Source organism: Coenobita brevimanus, chromosome 93 (genome assembly GCF_032717465.1).
Source record: "Coenobita brevimanus isolate Jiangsu-jjx chromosome 93, ASM3271746v2, whole genome shotgun sequence".
In the NCBI taxonomy this organism is placed as follows: Eukaryota; Metazoa; Arthropoda; class Malacostraca; order Decapoda; family Coenobitidae; genus Coenobita; species Coenobita brevimanus.
The window spans coordinates 48,517,547-48,536,943 of NC_137046.1; the positions used below are offsets into that span (position 1 = coordinate 48,517,547).

General features: G+C 42.4%; 1 protein-coding gene and 1 non-coding gene across 2 annotated transcripts in view; both read right to left on the minus strand.

Annotated features, from left to right (window-relative positions):
* Nucleotides 1-19,397, minus strand: part of LOC145412532 (uncharacterized) — a 36,708-nt gene that overhangs the window by 665 nt on the left and 16,646 nt on the right. Inside the window, exons 3-5 of the mRNA XM_080282427.1 lie at nt 15,176-16,717; nt 9,292-9,507; nt 5,436-5,567 (exon numbers count right to left, since the gene is read on the minus strand). Coding sequence (XP_080138553.1) covers nt 5,436-5,567; nt 9,292-9,507; nt 15,176-16,717 — 1,890 coding nt within the window. The remainder of the gene's footprint in view (nt 1-5,435; nt 5,568-9,291; nt 9,508-15,175; nt 16,718-19,397) is intronic.
* On the minus strand, nt 6,479-6,597 carry LOC145412703 (5S ribosomal RNA). Its single transcript, XR_013899614.1, has one exon. It is a non-coding gene; the product is annotated as a 5S ribosomal RNA (ribosomal RNA).

Genomic DNA, 19,397 nt, shown 5'->3' on the forward strand with positions numbered 1-19,397 from the left:
CAAGACTTATGGAGGCCAGCGAGTGGACGGGCTGAGTAAAGTTGCTAATCCTGCAACAGCAGTATACAAATGGAGTGCTACCTAGCACACTACATTCACAATTCTATTATCTTTCTTTGAGCAAAAATCTTTCTAAAAATGATAGTCAATAATAGGGAAGTACTGTAAATGATAAAGATAGGGTGAGGTGTTGACCAAATACATTTATTTCCAATGATTCAAAGGTTTCTAATATGCGAAATTTCCAATATGCGGCACATTTTGTTGATATTCTCACACACTGGGAGACCTCACTGTACTTGATCTTAGGTATATATATTAGAGGAGAGCAAAAGCTACAAATACAGTCATCCCCACCTCCTATGGTGTACAAGGTATAAGGCTGCTTACAACACAAAAACTTCTTTAGTAATGAAGGAACATGGATTGGTATTAGCCTTAAATTTCCTAATGAATATGGAAGTGTTTGGACTGTACATAATCTTTTCAGTTCATGGTACCGCAGTATACTGTATTACTGGTGGATATTACTAACGATTACCCCAAGGATCTGTTTTGTACCCTACACTCTTTAACCTATACATGCACGACACACCCACACCCCACACACCACAGATACACATAGCTTCCTATGCAGATGATATGACACTTACATGTATGCACCAAAACACAAACACAGCTGCACACATCATACTACACAAATGGTTCACCACAAACAGGCTCAAAATAACCCCAACCATATCTACAGTGACCTTTCTCACAAACTGGAGAGCAGAACAGTCACATCCCACACCTCACCATAAACAACACACACACACACACACACACACACACACACACACACACAAACCTTGGTGTAACATACAATACATCAATGTCATTTAAACAACACATCACAAACATTAAAAATAACACCAAAACTCAATGCCTTGAGGTCACTTGCCCATACAACATTCGGGCACAACAAAGAAACCGCCACCACAGTATACAAACAATACATATATTCAGTGGTAAATTATGCAAGCCCTGCCTGGGCACCTAACCTCACCAAAACACACTACAACACTCTACAGACCATACAGAACAAGGCCCTAAAAATAATCACAGGCTGCACAGCTACTACACCCACAGACTACCTACATCAAGAAACCAAAGTCCTCAAAGTCAAGGATCACCTAGACATGAGAGACACACAGTTTCTTGCTGCAGCCTCCACAAACCCACAACATCCACTATATAACATGGCAGTACATACACCCACACCATGGAACATCAAAACAACACCCAGCACATGACACCATACACAAATACTGGTACTGTCATCTCTCCCCCCTCACCCACGTCAGACCAGCTTCCAGAAGCATATCCACACTCAGATCACTCGCCGCTCCATTCAGTCACTTAAAGACAACACACAGCTGCATGCACGGCCTCCTGACATCCACCCTTCTGAATCCTATCTCCCTCGTGAGGACAGGGTCCACCTGGCCATGCTGACTTGTGGGTGCCATCCAGCCCTCTTAAGCTACCAGAAGAGGCTGGATGACTCCGTCGCTGTTGCCTGTCCAGGATGCAACACAGTACCCCATACTTATTAAGCATATTATGGAAGACTGCATTGCACACAATCACCTACACCAACAACACAACACACACTCTTTGAGAGCTCTGTGGGAAAGCCCGGTCTCAGCCATGGCCTTCCTAAGGGACTCAGGGCTGTTCGCCCAGACTGCCTAGGGAACAACTAGTACTACTACTACTACTAACGATTACAGTAAATTATAAAGTGTCTCAATATATATACTGTATACATCTATCTAACTATCTATCTCTCAATCTGTGTAAATATATATATATATATATATATATATATATACAGATAGAAAGATAGATAGATAGATAGATACAGTAAAAGTCCTATTATTCAGCAGCTGATTATTCGGTAGATCTGACATTTCGGCAAATTTTGAGAGATAGTCCCATTTAAGAAAATCTTTGATTGTTCAGCAGATGTTCGGAATCATCTCGGCAGTCCATGAAGTGTTATCTGTGACTTGTAGGCCTAATGTTTCATTACACTTCTTTATGTTCACTAATTTCTACATTTTTTCAGATTCAGGTAAAGTTCTGTATTGTTTACAATATTGCACAGTATCATACAGTACAATAACCCCTCACCAAATTAGTGAGGGTTACATTTGAAGTCCCCTCACTAATTCTTGAAATTTTTTCATTCTTGACGCCTTCCTGAAAATGACATTTACCAGTAATTGCGTAGCCCATGAACTACTGATACTGTAATGCATTACCCATACATAAATGTTGCTTGTTAAATCAGTTTCCCCGATGTTTTTAGCCGCACAGCTGTGACAGCTCTAGTATTTTTATTCCTCAGCATAATGGTGGAAGGGACTGTCCAACCTAACCAAGTTTAACTGTACCTAACAATTTAACCAAACCTAACCTAACCTAAAGTCAGAAAAATACTTGAAAATAAACTGGAGGAATATGAATTGCTAAGGTCTCTCTGATGAAAGTTAAACGTACATTTAGCGCTCATTCTTTTGTTCGTTTTTGTGTTTAATGTGAAAGAGAGAGTATTGATGCAAACAGTAATATATCCCATTAACCCCTTAATAACCTCCGGCACTGAACAACCCTTTACAGTACCAATGTCAGTGATGTCAAGTTAGTGTGAGCTATACAGAAAACTGAACAATTATGGGGAGGGAACGGTCACTGGTATGTTTAAACGACTCTACGCTACGATTCCAAGCGGTCAGGCGGTCGGTTAATCTCAGATGTTTTCGCCCATTTGGTAAATGCATCGTAACTTTATCAATTTTTCCATGACTCGTAGTGAATCATAGCATGGGTTTAGGAAGCTAAATAACACATTGCTAGGTGAGTCAGACAATTATCTTCACAGCACGCATGTGTCAGCCTTGGTCTCCTAATGGCGGCTCTCCATGCTGCTCGATCTCTGGCAGCTTCCCTATTCAGCCCCTTATCCCTGAGGCAGTAATCTCCTTCATGCAACCCTCTTGCAGTAACAGCACACAGACCTCTCTTTTTTATCACAGTCATCATAACACCAACCACTTCCTTTCTGTACTACTCTACCTCCACTTCCTTTGCACACTTACTCTCTTCTCTATCACTGCCCCTGGGCACTTAACCTGTGGAGAGTGATAATGGTTCCGTAGGTAGCTATTGCTAAGTAACTTCTTGGCAGAAATTTCGAGTCTTACAGAACTGAATGAAACGCACATCATCATCATCTTTGAAATGTTCGCACGCATCTAGCAATATATATATATATATTGGTGGTAGGTGGGGGCACTCACCATCCACCCACTCGATGTAGTGCTGCTCTCGGGTGTCTGCCCTTTCCCCTCCATCCTACTTTCCTTCCATTCTCTTCTGTCTTTCTTTCCTTCATTTTTTCCTCTTCCTTCAGCCTGTGGGTGACTCTACACTGAGTGACAAGCCAAACAGTTTCCTGTACACCAGGAAACCATTTTCTACGCTGAGTGGTAACCATATAACCAAATTTTGGCGCCTGGTGGTTTAGTGGGTAATTATTGCACTCCAATCGGATTCAGCTGGTGAAGGTTTATATCCAAGGGGTGGTTGAGGTTGATTGCTCATGTAATACCACTCAGGGATGAGTGAGGCTGGTCACTCTCATCTTAACCCCTAAAACGCGGATCGTCACGTTTGCGACGCTCGGCCATAAGGGCAGGACGGCGGGTCGTCGCGTTTGCGATTTTAGTAAATTTTGAATAACCGCAGGCAAGCAGGCTCCAGCTGGTATTGTCTATCAGTACCACCACCCTCTAGCTACAACTAGCATACTTTACCTTTGTACTACTGACCTCAGTTGTTGCCAAATATCGTGTTTCCCCCCCGTACCCCCCCCACCACGGCCCGGCCAGCCTGGCTGTGATACATGGCAGCGCTCTGAGCGCTCAGAACTGTAAATCTGCGATCTCCTCTCACAAGCAGTTTATGCTACTAGGAAACACTTGTTTCCCCAGTTGTAACACTAGCTTTTTTTCTCAGAGTTTGCCTCTGTTTAGCGTCAGTTTACTGCAGGCTTTCAAAGTGAGATTATGGCGAGTTCTAGCTCTTCCCAGTCAGTGCAAGCGGCCGACAGGAACGAGAATAAAGTGGCGGACGTAAGGCAGAATAAAAAGCGCGGGGTGGTGATCTTTTGGGAAGTAATATGATTGAAAATAATGTAGTATACATGTTTTTAGCTGTGAAAATGGAAATGTTTGTTCAGTGACGGGAAGACCGCCGCCACAGTGCATGTCGGCCGTACGCTCCGTTGATTTTAGCCTTATTTTCAGTGCTTATTGTACAAATACGGATTCCTAACTACCTTTACGTTGTAGTATAAAGTTTACTGTGACAATGAGGCTGTGGTAGAGGGGAGACCGGGTTGCTGGAGGTGTGAAAGTGAAAATCTGGTTACCCAACTTTGCAAGTCTCCACAAGTCCTTGGGTAGTCCACGAAGGCTCAACACCTGTCTCTGGAGAAAGCTGAATGTAAGTACTATCTGCCATACCAAGTATAATGTTCTAGGGTTAATCTCTGATTTTTGGCGAATATTTTCCTACAGGTACTCAGACCGCGATACAACCCTGCCACTCGGGGGGGATCGACTGTAAACACCCGCGTTTTAGGGGTTAAATGTCGGGACCAACTGCCTAGCCCCAGGCTCCTATGCTCCTCATGGGACAATGTAGGATTGGATGATGGATGGATGGATATATATATATATATATATATATATATGACCACATAAAGCCACGTGGTGGCAAGATAAAATGGCCAGAAGATGAACAGCTGGTGGTGTGAGCAACCCAACCACTTGTGGTGAACCAGGTGAGGAAGGGTATTCTCTGGGAAAAACAGCCTATATTTAACATGGCCTTGGGCAAGGACCACTTGTGATTACTGTATCATCAACCCATTCTCTCTCTCTCTCTCTCTCTCTCAAACTACTATTACTACTACTCCTACTACAGACACACACACACACACACACTCAAAGTCAGAGAGAGAGAGAGAGAGACTGAACAATTACACATGCACTCCGAAACATTCACTTCTGGAAAGGAGGAAAAAGTGCAATCTCTCTCTCTCTCTCTCAAACTACTATTACTACTACTACTACTACTACTACAGACACACACACACACACAGACACAGACACACACACACACACACACACACACACTCAAAGTCAGAGAGAGAGAGAGAGACTGAACAATTACACATGCACTCCGAAACATTCGCTTCTGGAAAGGAGGAAAGAGTGCGATCTCTCTCTCTCTCTCTCTCAAACTACTAGAAATGACTGTACAATATACTCATACATCATACATGCTTGTCTCTTGCAATTCAACACTGCAGAAATAGTTACCTGCTTTGCAGCAGCAATATGATCACGTGTTTTCTGTACATCTCCAAGGTAGTGGTAAAACGCACGCTCAGCCTTATAGCCATCCTCACCATTTTCCTGAAGTGACTGAAGGACTAGCAGAACTTCTATCAGCTGTAATATAACAAGAAACAACATTAATATAATCAGTGTGACTAAAGAATAATACTGTAATGACAATGCATACCAGTATACTGTATTTGTGTATTTCACAGTTCAGTCATCAGAAAACTTTGCCAACACTCCCCAATGGTGGCAGCAATGGAAAGTGGTATATGAAATATTTTCATATCACAGCAATATAAAGCACACAACAAAAAAGTATGAGAAGGAAAGATGCTCTCTGACACTGAGGGAAGAATGAGAAACAAGGAAAGCAAGAAACACAGCTAGCTGGGCACTGCTGGTGAACTTCTGCTCAAATACAGTAATCTTTTTACTTCACCTTACTTGGGCTGGTTGTACTGCTACAGTACTGGATACTGATATTAGACTGGATGATATTTTGTATATACACACAGTATAGTACAGCATATATCTATATATCTATCTATACACATAAATATATATCTATATATCTGTATCTATCTATCATCTGTCTATATATATATATATATATATATACACACACACACACACACACACACACACACACACACACACATACAGTATATACTGTACACAGTAAAAGTCCTGTAATCTGAATCACAGGAGACCGAGAGTCTTTCGGAACTAGTGTTTTTTTCGGACTACTGGGAGGGATCTCTGAAAACATTAGAAATATGTATATACATGATCATTACATAAACACTTAAATGATACAGGTTATTGTTTTACTCGCTGGAAATGCACAGAAGTGTAGATGAACAGTTGCAGGCAGGTACATCCAAGTCCAAGGGCAAGTCATTCATTCATTCATTCATTGCCAGATGCCATGTATCCCACACGGGGTGGCCAAGGGCTTAGAGTTAATTGTTTTACAGGGAGGGGCACTAATCCTCCACCAACCCCACTTGACGTAGGGATGCCAACAGCATCTGGTGTTCCCAGGCGGTCACCTATCCAAGTACTAACCAGACCCAACGTTGCTTAACTTCGCTGATCGGACGGGAAGCGGTGTACTCAACGTGGTATGGCCGTTGCCAGATAAATCTTTAGATAAAGCCCAGAAAAATTCGAAAAATTTCGCCTTGAAAAATTCGAAAAATTTCGCCTTGAAAAATTCGAAGTATTGGGATATTTGAACTATTGGTGCTCGGACTGGAGGACTTTTACTGTGTGTGTGTGTGTGTGTGTGTGTGTGTGTGTGTGTGTGTGTGTGTGTGTGTATACAGTATACAGAACAGTCACTATTTTCGTGCCTAACTGGTACCGCAAGTGCGGCGCGAAACTTAAACTCATGAAATTCGTGTGTATACTTTACACGTTATAAGTGGTAATTGGTTCCAGGGTCAGCCACCTCATTCCCCCATTAATGACACAATACCCCTACTATAAATTACATACAGTTAATCAGACATATATTACTGAACAAAGAATTTACTAACACTGACACTTATGCTGAACTGCTTGATGGGGCTTGAAGGTGCGTTCCGAGGCTGAGAATGGTGGTTAGTTACCACCTGCCCCCTCACTGCTCCCCGTCACCACTGTTGAGTCCCCCACACCACCACTTCCCGCTACTTCAACATCAAAGCCCTCAAAATCCAGTGGGAGCATATCAAGCTCCCCAATGTCGTCAATGTCCTCGTCCACAGCACCTTCATCCTCCCCAGCCTGTATGTTCTCCAAAGCCTGGACTTGTTGATATACGAGAGGACAGGAATGATGTGATCAGAGTCTGATGATGTGCATGAACTCTGGCATTGAAAAGGTCCTTGTAACTAGCCAGAAGTCTATCCACCTTCGGGAAGAAAATGTCCCTGATATCTGTCCTCCTATCACATTCCTCAATTTGCTCTTTCAAACGAGCAGTGGTTGCCAGCAAGTCTGTGATTTGGCGAGATGTTGGCTCACCTGGTGGGACAGGTAAAAGTTCCTGAACTTCGTTGTCAATGACTCGTCTGTCTGTTTTCAACATCTCCTCAATGGTCGGTTCAAAACAAGTGACTGTGGAGATGCGGGGGCTTGTGAAAATCGTAGGAAAATCGCAAGACTCCTGGGGGAAAAACATTCCCTTGCCATCACAAAACGAAATTTCATGAGAGTATATATCGCAAAAATAGTGACTGTACTATACATATATATATATATATATATATATATATATATATATATATATATATATAGTATATACTATATGTTTTGGTGAAGGTCCATTTAAGTTTATTTGAGTGAAGATTAATTTAAGTTGACAGTTTCTATTACAGTTACAAAAGTACAGTTACATATGTAGTTACTACAATGTATTAAGTGTTTTGGTGATGGTTGAGTGGCTTTTGGGGTGCTGGTGGTGGTGGTGGGCTTGACATCGCCAGAAATGGGTGATGGGTGAGTACAATACTGTTCCCTTGTATCCTTCATATTATTACAGTATCTTTTATCCGAAAAAATCGATTAAACAAAAGTTTGAAAGTCCAATGATTTTCGGATTAAAGAGACTCACTGTATATATATATATATAATACTGTATATATATCATCATTAGCCGTTGTGGTCCTCTGCAGGATGGGCCTATCCCAACTGAAGCAAGGACAATACAGCCAATGTATCTCTCCCTAGTGGCTTAGGCTGTCTGGTAGAGACTGTATGTAGGGTGAGAAGTGCTTGTGAGTGTGATTGTAGTGTTGTAGTGGCTTTGGATGTGTGTGTAGTCTGTGAACCAAGTGTAATTGGCCCACCTTAAGCCGACTGGGTGCAAGGATACTAGTATGCGACACTGGTTCAACCACAGCACCCCTTGTGTCCGCCAAAGTAGCAAGTGGCTTGGTGAATGCTTCCCAAAGTTTTTACAACTCTAGCGAGAGGCGAACCCGCGCTCACCAGCGTGCAAAACGCACACTCTACCACTGTACCACAAAGGCTCCATATATATATATATATATATTTATATAAATATACAGTATACTCACTCTCATCTTAAACTCTCATCCCTTTTCTGTCCAACTCTCTAATGCAAGAGTTAACCGGGCTCCTATGCTCCTCATGGGGCAAGGTAGGATTGGATGATGCATGGATGGACATATAAAGGAGTCAATCTTCCTCATATTTCTCTGCACCTCACTTGTACAAAGACCCTACTACTGTCTACAATGGGGATGATGGTGTACTGTAAGTACTGTACTGTTCCTGTAGGCCAGCCCTACAGAAACTGTTGCTTATCTGTGATCAACAGGTCTGTTCAGCCTGACAGACCAGGCTAAGCAACAACCTGTGTGTTCCATGTTTACAGACTTTAATCACAGCAGCTATCAACAATCAAGTCATAGCCTGAAAGTGAAAACAAGGAAGTTGGTGCCGCTTAACATGAGTGTTTAAGTGTAGAGTATGTTATGTCATAACATGCTTTTGGTAATAACTATCACTGAGGCTCTGAGTGTCTGAGGTTGATATTGAGGAATTTCCGGAGAGCTAGAGGGGGGCTGTGGACCAGTAACCACTGCCTCAAGCCTTGCAGTTATGCCATTACCTCACGTACTTTTGATCATTTATGTGTGTATGTGCTAAGATTTGTTTTCAAGAATTCAGATTACTTTTACTGTTCTGTCACTGCAGTGCACCATCAAAGATAAATTTTACTACAATTACAATATATGTATTATACTGCAGAGGTAATCTAGATTCTCCTTAATTTCTTGGCAACTTTGTCCCAAAATAGCCATTCTCCAATTATTTCTACCTTTTTGTGATCTGTGCCTAGCTTCTGTACAGCTCTGGCAACTCTTGGTCGAGGGAAGCCCATCTCTGCCATATTCTGAACCAAAGCCTGAGCATCAGTAGTGAGCTCTGTGAAGGGGTCCGGGAGACGGCTCTTAACAGGAGTGTACGGAGGAGGCTGTTGATGGTGGGGTAATGTCTCTGTCAGTCCAGGGATGTCAGGCAAGGGTTTCCAGTCCTGGGGATAAAGAATCTGTAGCAAAGAAAAATTCAAAAATAAAAATGAATCGACACTCCCTGTGCCAGTGCTGAAGAAAAATAATTCCTAGACCACACCCCCATTAACTGATGGGGTTATGTTATGGAAAGTGAATTGAATAATGATTTACTGGACACCAAGATGATTATAACATGAGTTTAACGGGATTATGTTTGAAGCCAAAGGGCATCCACCCTACACAGACACACGCACACACACGCACACGCGCACACACACACACACACACACACACACACACACACACAGTTTTTACACCTATCAACCCGACACAATCTTCCACAGGAGTACCCACTAAAATTTAATAATATCCAGCTCAATCCAGCATCATCCTTGAACATGCTTGGGGTTTCATTCACTCGGGATTTATCTTGGAAAGATCATATTACATCTCTTGTAAAATTTGCTTCCAAAAGATTGGGTGTGCAAAGCCGACTCCGTACCTTCTTTACCCATGCACAGTTGTTGACTTTATACACAGGATTTATTTGCCCCTGTATGGAGTACAACTCCCATGTGTGGGGAGGCTCCCCACATACAGCTCTTCTTAATAGGGTGGCGTCAAAGGCATTTCGTCTCATTAACTCTGCTCCTCTTACTGGCTCCCTTCAACCTCTGTCTCTTCGCCGAACTGTTGCCTCTTTATCTCTTTTCAGTCGCTACTTCCATGGTCACTGCTCCTCTGAACTGTCTGCTTGCATCCCTCCACCTCTAAGACAGGTGTGTAGCACCCATCTAGCAATAAACTCTCATCCCTTTTCTGTCCAACTCTCTAATGCAAGAGTTAACCGTTACTCCCAATCCTTCATTTATGCACCAGGTCAACTCTGGAACTGTCTCCCTCTGTCTGTATTTCCTACTTTCTATGATCTCCAGTCTTTCAAATGCAGTGTGTCCAAGCATCTCGAAATGAACAGATCTTGAATTTGGTTCTCTTTTGTATTGTTTTTGTTTTGTTTTCTTAGAAGGAACCGTTTTGCGGGCTCGTAGCATTTGGTTCCTTCTTCCCTGCATGACACACACACACACACACACACACACACACACATACACACACACACACACAAAATGGTTCCTAGACCTCCTCTAAATCCTTACCTGACAACTTTCCTTTATCATATCACCTATTGTTATGAAAGAAAGAGTAGTAAGTGAAGTAGAATAGTAGTATGACAATTAATAAAGTCCCAAAACACATGTAACTAAACTTAAGTGGTACTGGGTCCTGGTCGAGTCATCATCATAGGTCCCCCCAGAGGCTGGAGGACGTGTTATGTTCCTGGGCACTCATTCACTGTCATCAAGAATGGGTCTGTGAGGAGGAAAATGATGTGGAGAAGCTGAGGGAGTTGAATCAGGTGTCTTGGGCCAGCACTGTAGGAGGTGGATGCACAAGTGATCAAATGGTGGAAGTCTGCAGCTCATCCTTGCTGCTTGTTGAAGGCCTTGGTTTAACTCCTCCCTGGACGCCAGAGTCGAACAACGATTAGCCAATACTTGGCCGCGGGCATTGTCTGAGCGCGGCCTATAAAAAATGGTGAAAATTTTGAGGAAATGAAAGAACGTTCTGAACGTCTTGAGACTGACCTACCCTACACTCCCATACACCCCACACGTCTGTACACTACGCACTTTCATGATGAGTGGACGCCCGAGTTCTGCCTCTCTCCCTGCCCTGACCCCCACCCAGCACCGCCCTCTCCTGCCCCAAGATCAGGGCAAAGCTGTTTCCCCATGGGGGTGGGAGCGACAAGGACCGAATTGGGTCTGACCTGAAGGTGGAGAGTATGGTGGGGAGTAGTGACGAGAGTGGTGATGAGTGGTATCACTCTCCTGCCTTTCGATTATTAACACTGCACACATTTGACTGAAGGGGGTCTGTGATATTACACGGGAGAGTGAGAGAACGATGCAATGTGATGAACTCAAGATGTGAGGAGGAGGGAGGGAGGAAGGGAATGAGGGGGGAGCAACAAAGCTTTTCAAAGCGTGGTGGGAGCTATGGGGCTTATGCAAAAGCACTGGAGCGGCTTTTGGCATATGTAAACATAGGTGGCCAACTTGGCTCAAACAGGTGATGGTCTGCGTATGCATGTGTGTCGGCATGCATGCCGGGCTTTTCATTTGCCACCATCATCATAATGGAAGTGATGCACTGGACAGAGGGGGATGGTCCTAACTATTCTATCTATCTATCTATAGCCCGACGCCCTAATCCCGCAAAGGGTGGCCGCAGACAAAACGCCTCCAAGTCACTCTGTCACCCACCATTTGACTCCCCTCCCCCCAACTCACCCCCCCCTCCCTCATATACCTCTCAACTCCATCCCTCCACCTCATCCTCGGTCTACCCCTCCCTCTCCCTCCCTCCACCTCACCTACATACACCCTCTTAGTCAGTCTTTCATTCTCCATCCTCTCCACATGTCCAAACCACCTCAGTGTATTTCTCCTAATCTTTTCAACCACATCCACATCTACCCCACAACGTTCCTTCACTTCTTCATTCGTCAACCTGTCCCTCCATGTCACTCCACATGCTCCTCTCAAGTAACTCATTTCCACTGCTCTCACTCTTGACTTGTTCCCCTCTTGCAAGGTCCACGCCTCGCTTCCATACGTCAGGGTAGGGATCACAATACCATCATGCAGTGACTTCTTAACTTCCATACTCACCTCCCTATTTCTCATCACTGCTTTCAGTGTGCCAACAACCTTCCTTCCCTGCTGTACCCTTTCACGTACTTCATCCCCCAAAGTTCCATCCTTACTCATCACACTACCCAAGTACTTGAATGCACTCACATTCTCCATATCCTCACCATCCAACCTCACTGCACACTCTGTGACTTCATTCCTCTCAAACACCATAACTTTACTTTTGTTTACATTAACTTTCAGCTTCCTCCTCCTACACACTGTCCCAAATTCATTCACCAAACCTTGCAACTCCCATTCATCTTCACTCAACAATACTGTATCATCAGCAAACAGCAACACCGGAAGCTTCCAAATCTCACCCTCATTCATTAGGGCCACCCCCACATCCACTGCTCTACCTTGTACCTCCTTTACGACCCCATCCATATATATATTAAACAGCCATGGAGACATTACACACCCCTGTTTCAGTCCCACATTGAGATCAAAGAACTCACTCAGCTCACCCTCCACTCGCACCGTAGCCCTAGCTCCCTCGTACATACTCTTCACAGCACTCAACAATTTCCCCTCCACTCCATATATTCTTAATACCTTCCACATACCTTTCCTATCTATTCTGTCATAAGCTTTCTCCAAGTCCATGAAGGCAGCGTACACTTTCCTTCCCTTCTCTGGATACTTCTCCACTAAACATCTTAGAACAAATATCTGATCTACACACCCTTTTCCCTTCCTAAATCCCCCTTGTTCTTCTCCAACTAGCTCCTCTGTCATATGCCTAACCCTATCAATGAGTATTCTACCATATATTTTACCAGTCACACTAAGAAGGCAAATACCCCTAACTTATCTCATAATTTATAGCAATTTACTGATTAATGGGAGATCAGATATAACAGGGGTGTGCTGCATTGTACTCCATTCTACAATTCAGTTCTGGTAGACAGTGGCTGGTTATCACTGACTCTGGAAAGTACTACTGTAAGTGATGTATGGCTACAAGGTTGGTAACAAACCATACATTCTTTCATGATAGGGTTGGAATTAGGTAGAAAGTACAAAGATTTGAAGTCTAAGCTGAAATACACATACTCTTACAAGCATTCACACATTATCATCAAAATCATCCAGACCTTTTTTTCCATCTAAAAACAGTGTAAGGCAGGATCCAGAAACAAAGAATGTGAAATAGCTGATACCTGTATTCATAAATTTTATATAATTTACTTTCTAAACTCAATTCACATTTTCTTCTTAAACCCTCTGTGTTAGAAAGTTACAAAGGTATTTGTAAGTTATTTCAAATAGGAAAGAGTCACTGTAGCGACAGGATTACTGATGGCTCTGACTAACCTTGTCTCGATTGAAATGTCTCTTTACAGTTTAACAAAATCATCCAAAAACAATATCAATAGGGAACACTGGGAAAGTGCAACACTTGCACCTTACAACAGGTCTCAAAGCAAACTTTTGATCCTACTCTGTGACCTTGACCTTTGCCCCACTGTTCTCAAACTTGAGATACAGTAAAGTACTTTACTGTTACGTGACCTTCCCTCTCCATAAACTTTGTCAAGCTGGATCAAAATTATTTTGACTGCCATTAACTTGTGACTTAATCTTTGACCTACTGTTCTCAAAATAATTTCACTAATGGCTGACCTTAAATGCTTCCACCAAGTTTCATCCATTGTGAATAAAAACTTTTGGTGCTGAAGGGTTGGAAAACTGACCTTGCTCCCTCACATTTTACCTTCAACCAACTATTCTCAAAAATGAATCACAGAACCCTTCCTTGACCCTCAACCCTTACACCAAGTTTGGTTTAAATTATTTCAAAGCTGTAAAACTTGACCTTGTCCTGACCTGTTAAACGACACATATATCATGCATCAAAACTCAGTGGAGAATGGAACCCTCTGCTGAGGGGAAAGAAGTAAATAAATAAATAAAATTAAAAATACAAAAACAAGGTGACTGGTTATGCCAATTTATAGCTAGGTTTGTTGGAAAAAGAAGACAATTAAAGGAGCCCCCTCTCCCTCCCTCTCTCTCTCTCACACACACATGCACACACTCACACACAAACACAAAAAACACATTTTTAAGTTCAAAATAATAATATGCTTCGGAAAGAGAACACTGTACCAATACAGTCTTTTACAGTGACAATCCATAATGGCACCACTACACACACAGGCTCTGAAATGAGCATTCTACAGCAGGTGCTACTGAATGCGGAGCAAAGCAGGGATTAGGAAGAAACTAGGTCATGTGGACAACTGACAGAGTTGGCTCACCCCTACTCTCCCTACAGACTTCATACTTTATCCCCTCAGCCAGGGCACATCTTTTATATTTCATTCTGATGGACTCCTGACAACTTTATTTTGCAAAAGTCTGATTTTCACAGCATGCATAAGTTGAAAACATTCTCAACAATTCAACCTGAATAGATCTTTTTAACTTTATTCTGTCGAACACCAGATGACTTCAGTCATCTTTAGACATCCCTTTCCCTAGCTGGAGAGGTTCAAAAATTAAGGAAAACTTCTATATAAATTTTAAAGCATGGCAGAGCTACAGCATCATTTTTCTTCATTATTAACTGTCTGGACATGGCTACTCCTCACCCTGTCTTTGGGTGGGAAAGGAGGTCTGGATGATGATGATGATGATGATGATGATGATGATGATGATGATGATTAGCTGTGTTAAGATAAATTCCTCACTCTCATTGCTCTTGTGTCCAAGGCAGAGCAAGGGCATAAGGTTTCTCCTCTTGGGTATTTTTACAATCCCAGTTCAAAAGATTTCTGGGATTTGATCTAGAAAAAAAAAAAAGTGGTAATTCAAGTTATCATTTCTAAAACAAGACAAAACACAATTTCTAAAGCTATATACAAAATGTAATAATCATTTGTCAAATTAATGTGGTCAACTGCTGAAAAACAAGCTTTCCCACCTCAAGCCCGGTGAGTCCAGTACTAGAAGGCCGTGGAGGTGGAGTATGTGAGAAGCCCCGGCCATCACTTTGGATTCCACTACTAAGCTTGGTCACCTCTGAATCCTCAGGGGCTGTAAGGTCTGGGACACTGCGACAGGAACGCAGGGAACCACTGGTGGATCCTGCTGCTCCTGAACTGCTGCTGTGGCTTGGGGTGGATTCTCCAGACTGGCCGCCACATGACTGATTCTGCTGACTTCCAGTTTTGTTTTGTGAGTAATATTTAGAGTAAAAATCCTCGAGATCTTGCCTTTTACTTAGAGTTCTTCCAGAATCCCCAGAGCCACACTTGGTAAATGCTTGTACAGAGGATGTATTTCCTTGGTTATTAACAGGACTAACAACTCCTTGGGACCCATTAGCATTATTAGACAAATTAGCAGCTTGAAGACGGTAATCATAAGGCACAAACTGTGCAGTTTTACTAGGACTATTTACATTATATCCATTATTCCACTGCTGAGGATAATACGGAATCTGAAAGTTCCTGCTAAGATCTCTTCCATACTGTGAATTAGAAGTATAAGAAGGGACTGTGGTGGCAGAGGATGTAGAGGTCACTTGAGAAACTGTACCTACAGGAGTCCCATACTGTGGAAAGGCTTGTCCTGGCTGAGGCATATTTTGCTGATGAAGATGCTGCTGCTGCTGCTGCTGCTGTTGTTGAACATAATATGAGTACTGTCCATAGGCACTATAACCTCCCTGGCCATTCAAGAATGGATTATTAGCATTCTTACCAGGCACACTACTATTTCTGCTTACTGTCTGTTGCCCAATGTTGGATGAATCCAAAACTTTGGCAAGTTCTTCCATATCATTGATAGATTTTAATGCAGCACTATCAAAAGGGTCATTTCCTTCTCCTTCAAAATCAGCAAAATTTATATTTGTCAGAGTTTTTATTGGAGACCTAACAGTACTTTTCTGTGATGGAAAAGGAGTTGGCTGGAGCATCCATTCATATGATGATGCTTCTGCCCCATATGAGTTACTCATAACAGATCTCATAACAGGAGAAGAAACAGGTGAAGAATCTTGTGGATCCATTTGTGGTTGCTTAAACTCCTTGTCTGTGCCTCCTTGAATTGCAGCAGGCTCAGAACCACCTTCATCAGAGCTCACAGCCTCATGAGGTGGATCTTCCAAGCCCTCACTGCCTTCCATTTCTGCGGTGACCTCTCTCTCTTCATTCTCATCATCATCTTTTCCCTCTTTTTCAGTCTTTCTCTTTTCCTCCTCCTTCTCTTCCTTCTTCTTCTCCTCCTCCTCCCCCTCCTCCTCCTGTTTTAGTTTTTCTTGTTCTTCTCTCGCTAATCTTAATCTCTCCTTTTCCTCCTCTTCCCACTGCTGTCTCTCTTCCTCCTCCTTTGCTATCCTCTCAGCCTTTTTCTTGTCATACTCAGCTATTCTTCTGTTTCTTTCTTTCTCCTCCTCTTCAAGTCCCTTTCTTCTGTCTTGTACCCACTGAAGAGTTGTTTTTTCTACTGCAAAGTCATACTGAAAAGTATAATTCTGAGTTATACAATTACAAGACATTCCTTTATCCTAATTAACACATTAAATTTAGTAGAACTATCTATCTATCTATTGCCAGAAGCCTCAATCCTGTAAGGGGTGGCCCACAAACATATCGCCTCCATGTCACCCTGTCCCCCTCCATTTCATTGCCCTGCTCCCAGCTCACACCCCCCTCTCTCATATACCTCTCCACTCCATCCCTCCATCTCATTCTTGGCCTCCCCCTCCCTCTTCCCCCCTACAATATGTCTACCCCCAATGTATATATGCCCCCTCCCCCCAATGCATACATGCCCCTCCGGTGAATATCGTTTGCGCATTGCGCACTGCATGAGACAAAGTGCAATATTGCGCTTGTGCACCTGCCTTGCGCACCAGTCCTGTGGACTGCGCACTGCGCAATCCAAGAGTCACCTGGTCTTGGGAGCTTCCCGTATGTCTGGACAAGGGTTGAGGGAGGCTCAGGCGGGTAACGAGGGTTCTGGGGGAGGCGGGAGGGATGGAGGGTAGTAGCATTTCTTAACCCCTTAACCGCGGGGCGTCACTTTCATGACGCTTGGGAGCAAGGGATCATACCGCGGGGCGTCGCTTTTGTGATTCTGTGTTATTTTGAATTCACCCGGGCTTCCAAGTGGGGGCTTGTATCATCTATCAGTACTGCCAATGTCCAACACTAGTCAGCACTCCTAATCTCATCTGTACTCCCATCCATTGTTGACAATTTAGCCATTTCTCCCCGTTCTTGACTCCCCTCCCTACCCCCCCCTCCATTACACTATCCACTCGCCTGCCTGGCCGTGCTACGCTAAGTAAATCTTCCCTGGAATTTTTCACTGATTTCATCCATTGAAATAAGCCCTATGCCCTATTCTTATACCAAATAATATATACAAGAAAGAAATAAGGTAAGTGAGAGTGCCATACACCTGGAATTGGCTAATTATCACCTGACAACACCTCACGTGCACTCGTTCGCTAATTTTCGCTGTTTTTTTCCCCTTGAAATATGCCATATAATCTATTTTCGTAATAAATATACACATAAGGAGGGAAGGGAGAAGCCTAAGTGATATTTACATTCACCTGGAACTACCTAATTTATAATGTATTGTCTAGATTTCCTGCCAATCATTTCAGTGAAATACATAGCTGTTTCAAGAGCTACGTTGGTAGTGCTGAATAACCCTCAAGTAGGCCTCAACCCGGGCCGGCCCTCCTATCAGTTCTCTCTCAGATTCTGAAGAGGAGGTACGGCTCATCCTCTTGCTGACTTCAGGGCCTTTTTTCACCCCCATGCAAGGGCCCTGTGACCTTTACCCCCTACTAAACCTCGTGTGGAAAGAGGTAAAGGGCTGACAATTGATCAAAGAGTGACTACGATCTTTCTATTGAGTAAAACAGTGCAAGTGGAATTGTAAATAATGTGTAAACAGCAAGTGAAAGTAATGAATGTAAATATACGTGAACAATGGAAAATAGTTTTATAAGTTACTTCAAGTGATAGTGCATAACACAGTGTAAATAAAATAGAAATGTAAATAACGTAAATAAAATAGAGAACGTAAATAGAAATGTAAATGAGTAGTATTATAAGAATACGAGTATATACCCTAGGAGTAATGAAAGTGAAAGTTTCACTATAGCATGTCTGAATACTATGAGTTATGAGAGTGAAGATGAAAGTGACATTCACTCTCAATGCCAGTATACAGGACGAGAAAGTGAATGCTACGTATTTTACTGAAAGAAATTGAATCCCTACAGTGGCAATAAACTAATACTACTGAAGGAAACTTATGGATAAAGACTGTAGATATATATAAGTGTTATGTAGTTATAGAAATATAAAGTGTGAGGGGTTTTATGAATAATAAATGACAGAGTACCAAGAGCGAACTAGCGGAAGTGCGGCGGTCAGACGCGCTCATAATTTTCATTGCTTTCACAGTGGGGGTTTTTTTGGAGTATGGATCCCAAACTACTTGAAAATCATAGAGTAGTATTTATAGTGTTAATATCTGGCTGTGGTAATCATATTACGGGTTGTCGGGAACTGTAAAGTGGAGACTTATTTACCCAACTTCAGAGGTCTCCACAAGTCCTACTGTAACTGACGAAGGCTCAACAAACATTCCAGGAGAAAGCTGAAGGTATGTGCCATAAGCATATATAATTTTAATATTCTAGGACTAATAACTGATTTTTGGCAAATATTTTTTGAGAGTCTGTCGGAGCCCGAATAACCCCGCAGCACACGCAAAACATCGGTAAACATGCCCGCGGTGTAGGGGTTAAAATGCATCAACAGAGATAATGTATTTTAATATTTTTTAAATTATTATTATTATTAGTAAATAATAATAAATTAAAAATATATTAAGAGTAGCATATGCAGTTCCTTACAAAAATCATTAAAACATTATTTAAATAAATCATCCACAGCCTAATAATTTATTAGTCTCTCACTAATAATTTATTAGGCTGTGGATATTTGATTTAAATAATACATTTTAATGATTTTTGTAAGGAATTACACATTCTGTTGTATATCTATATTGAATGATTAAATAGAACGTCTTGCACAAATGCAGATAAAAGTAAAACTGGCAACATCACATTTCCCTGTCCCTCCACTTTGCAGACCACTCACTCCTCTGAA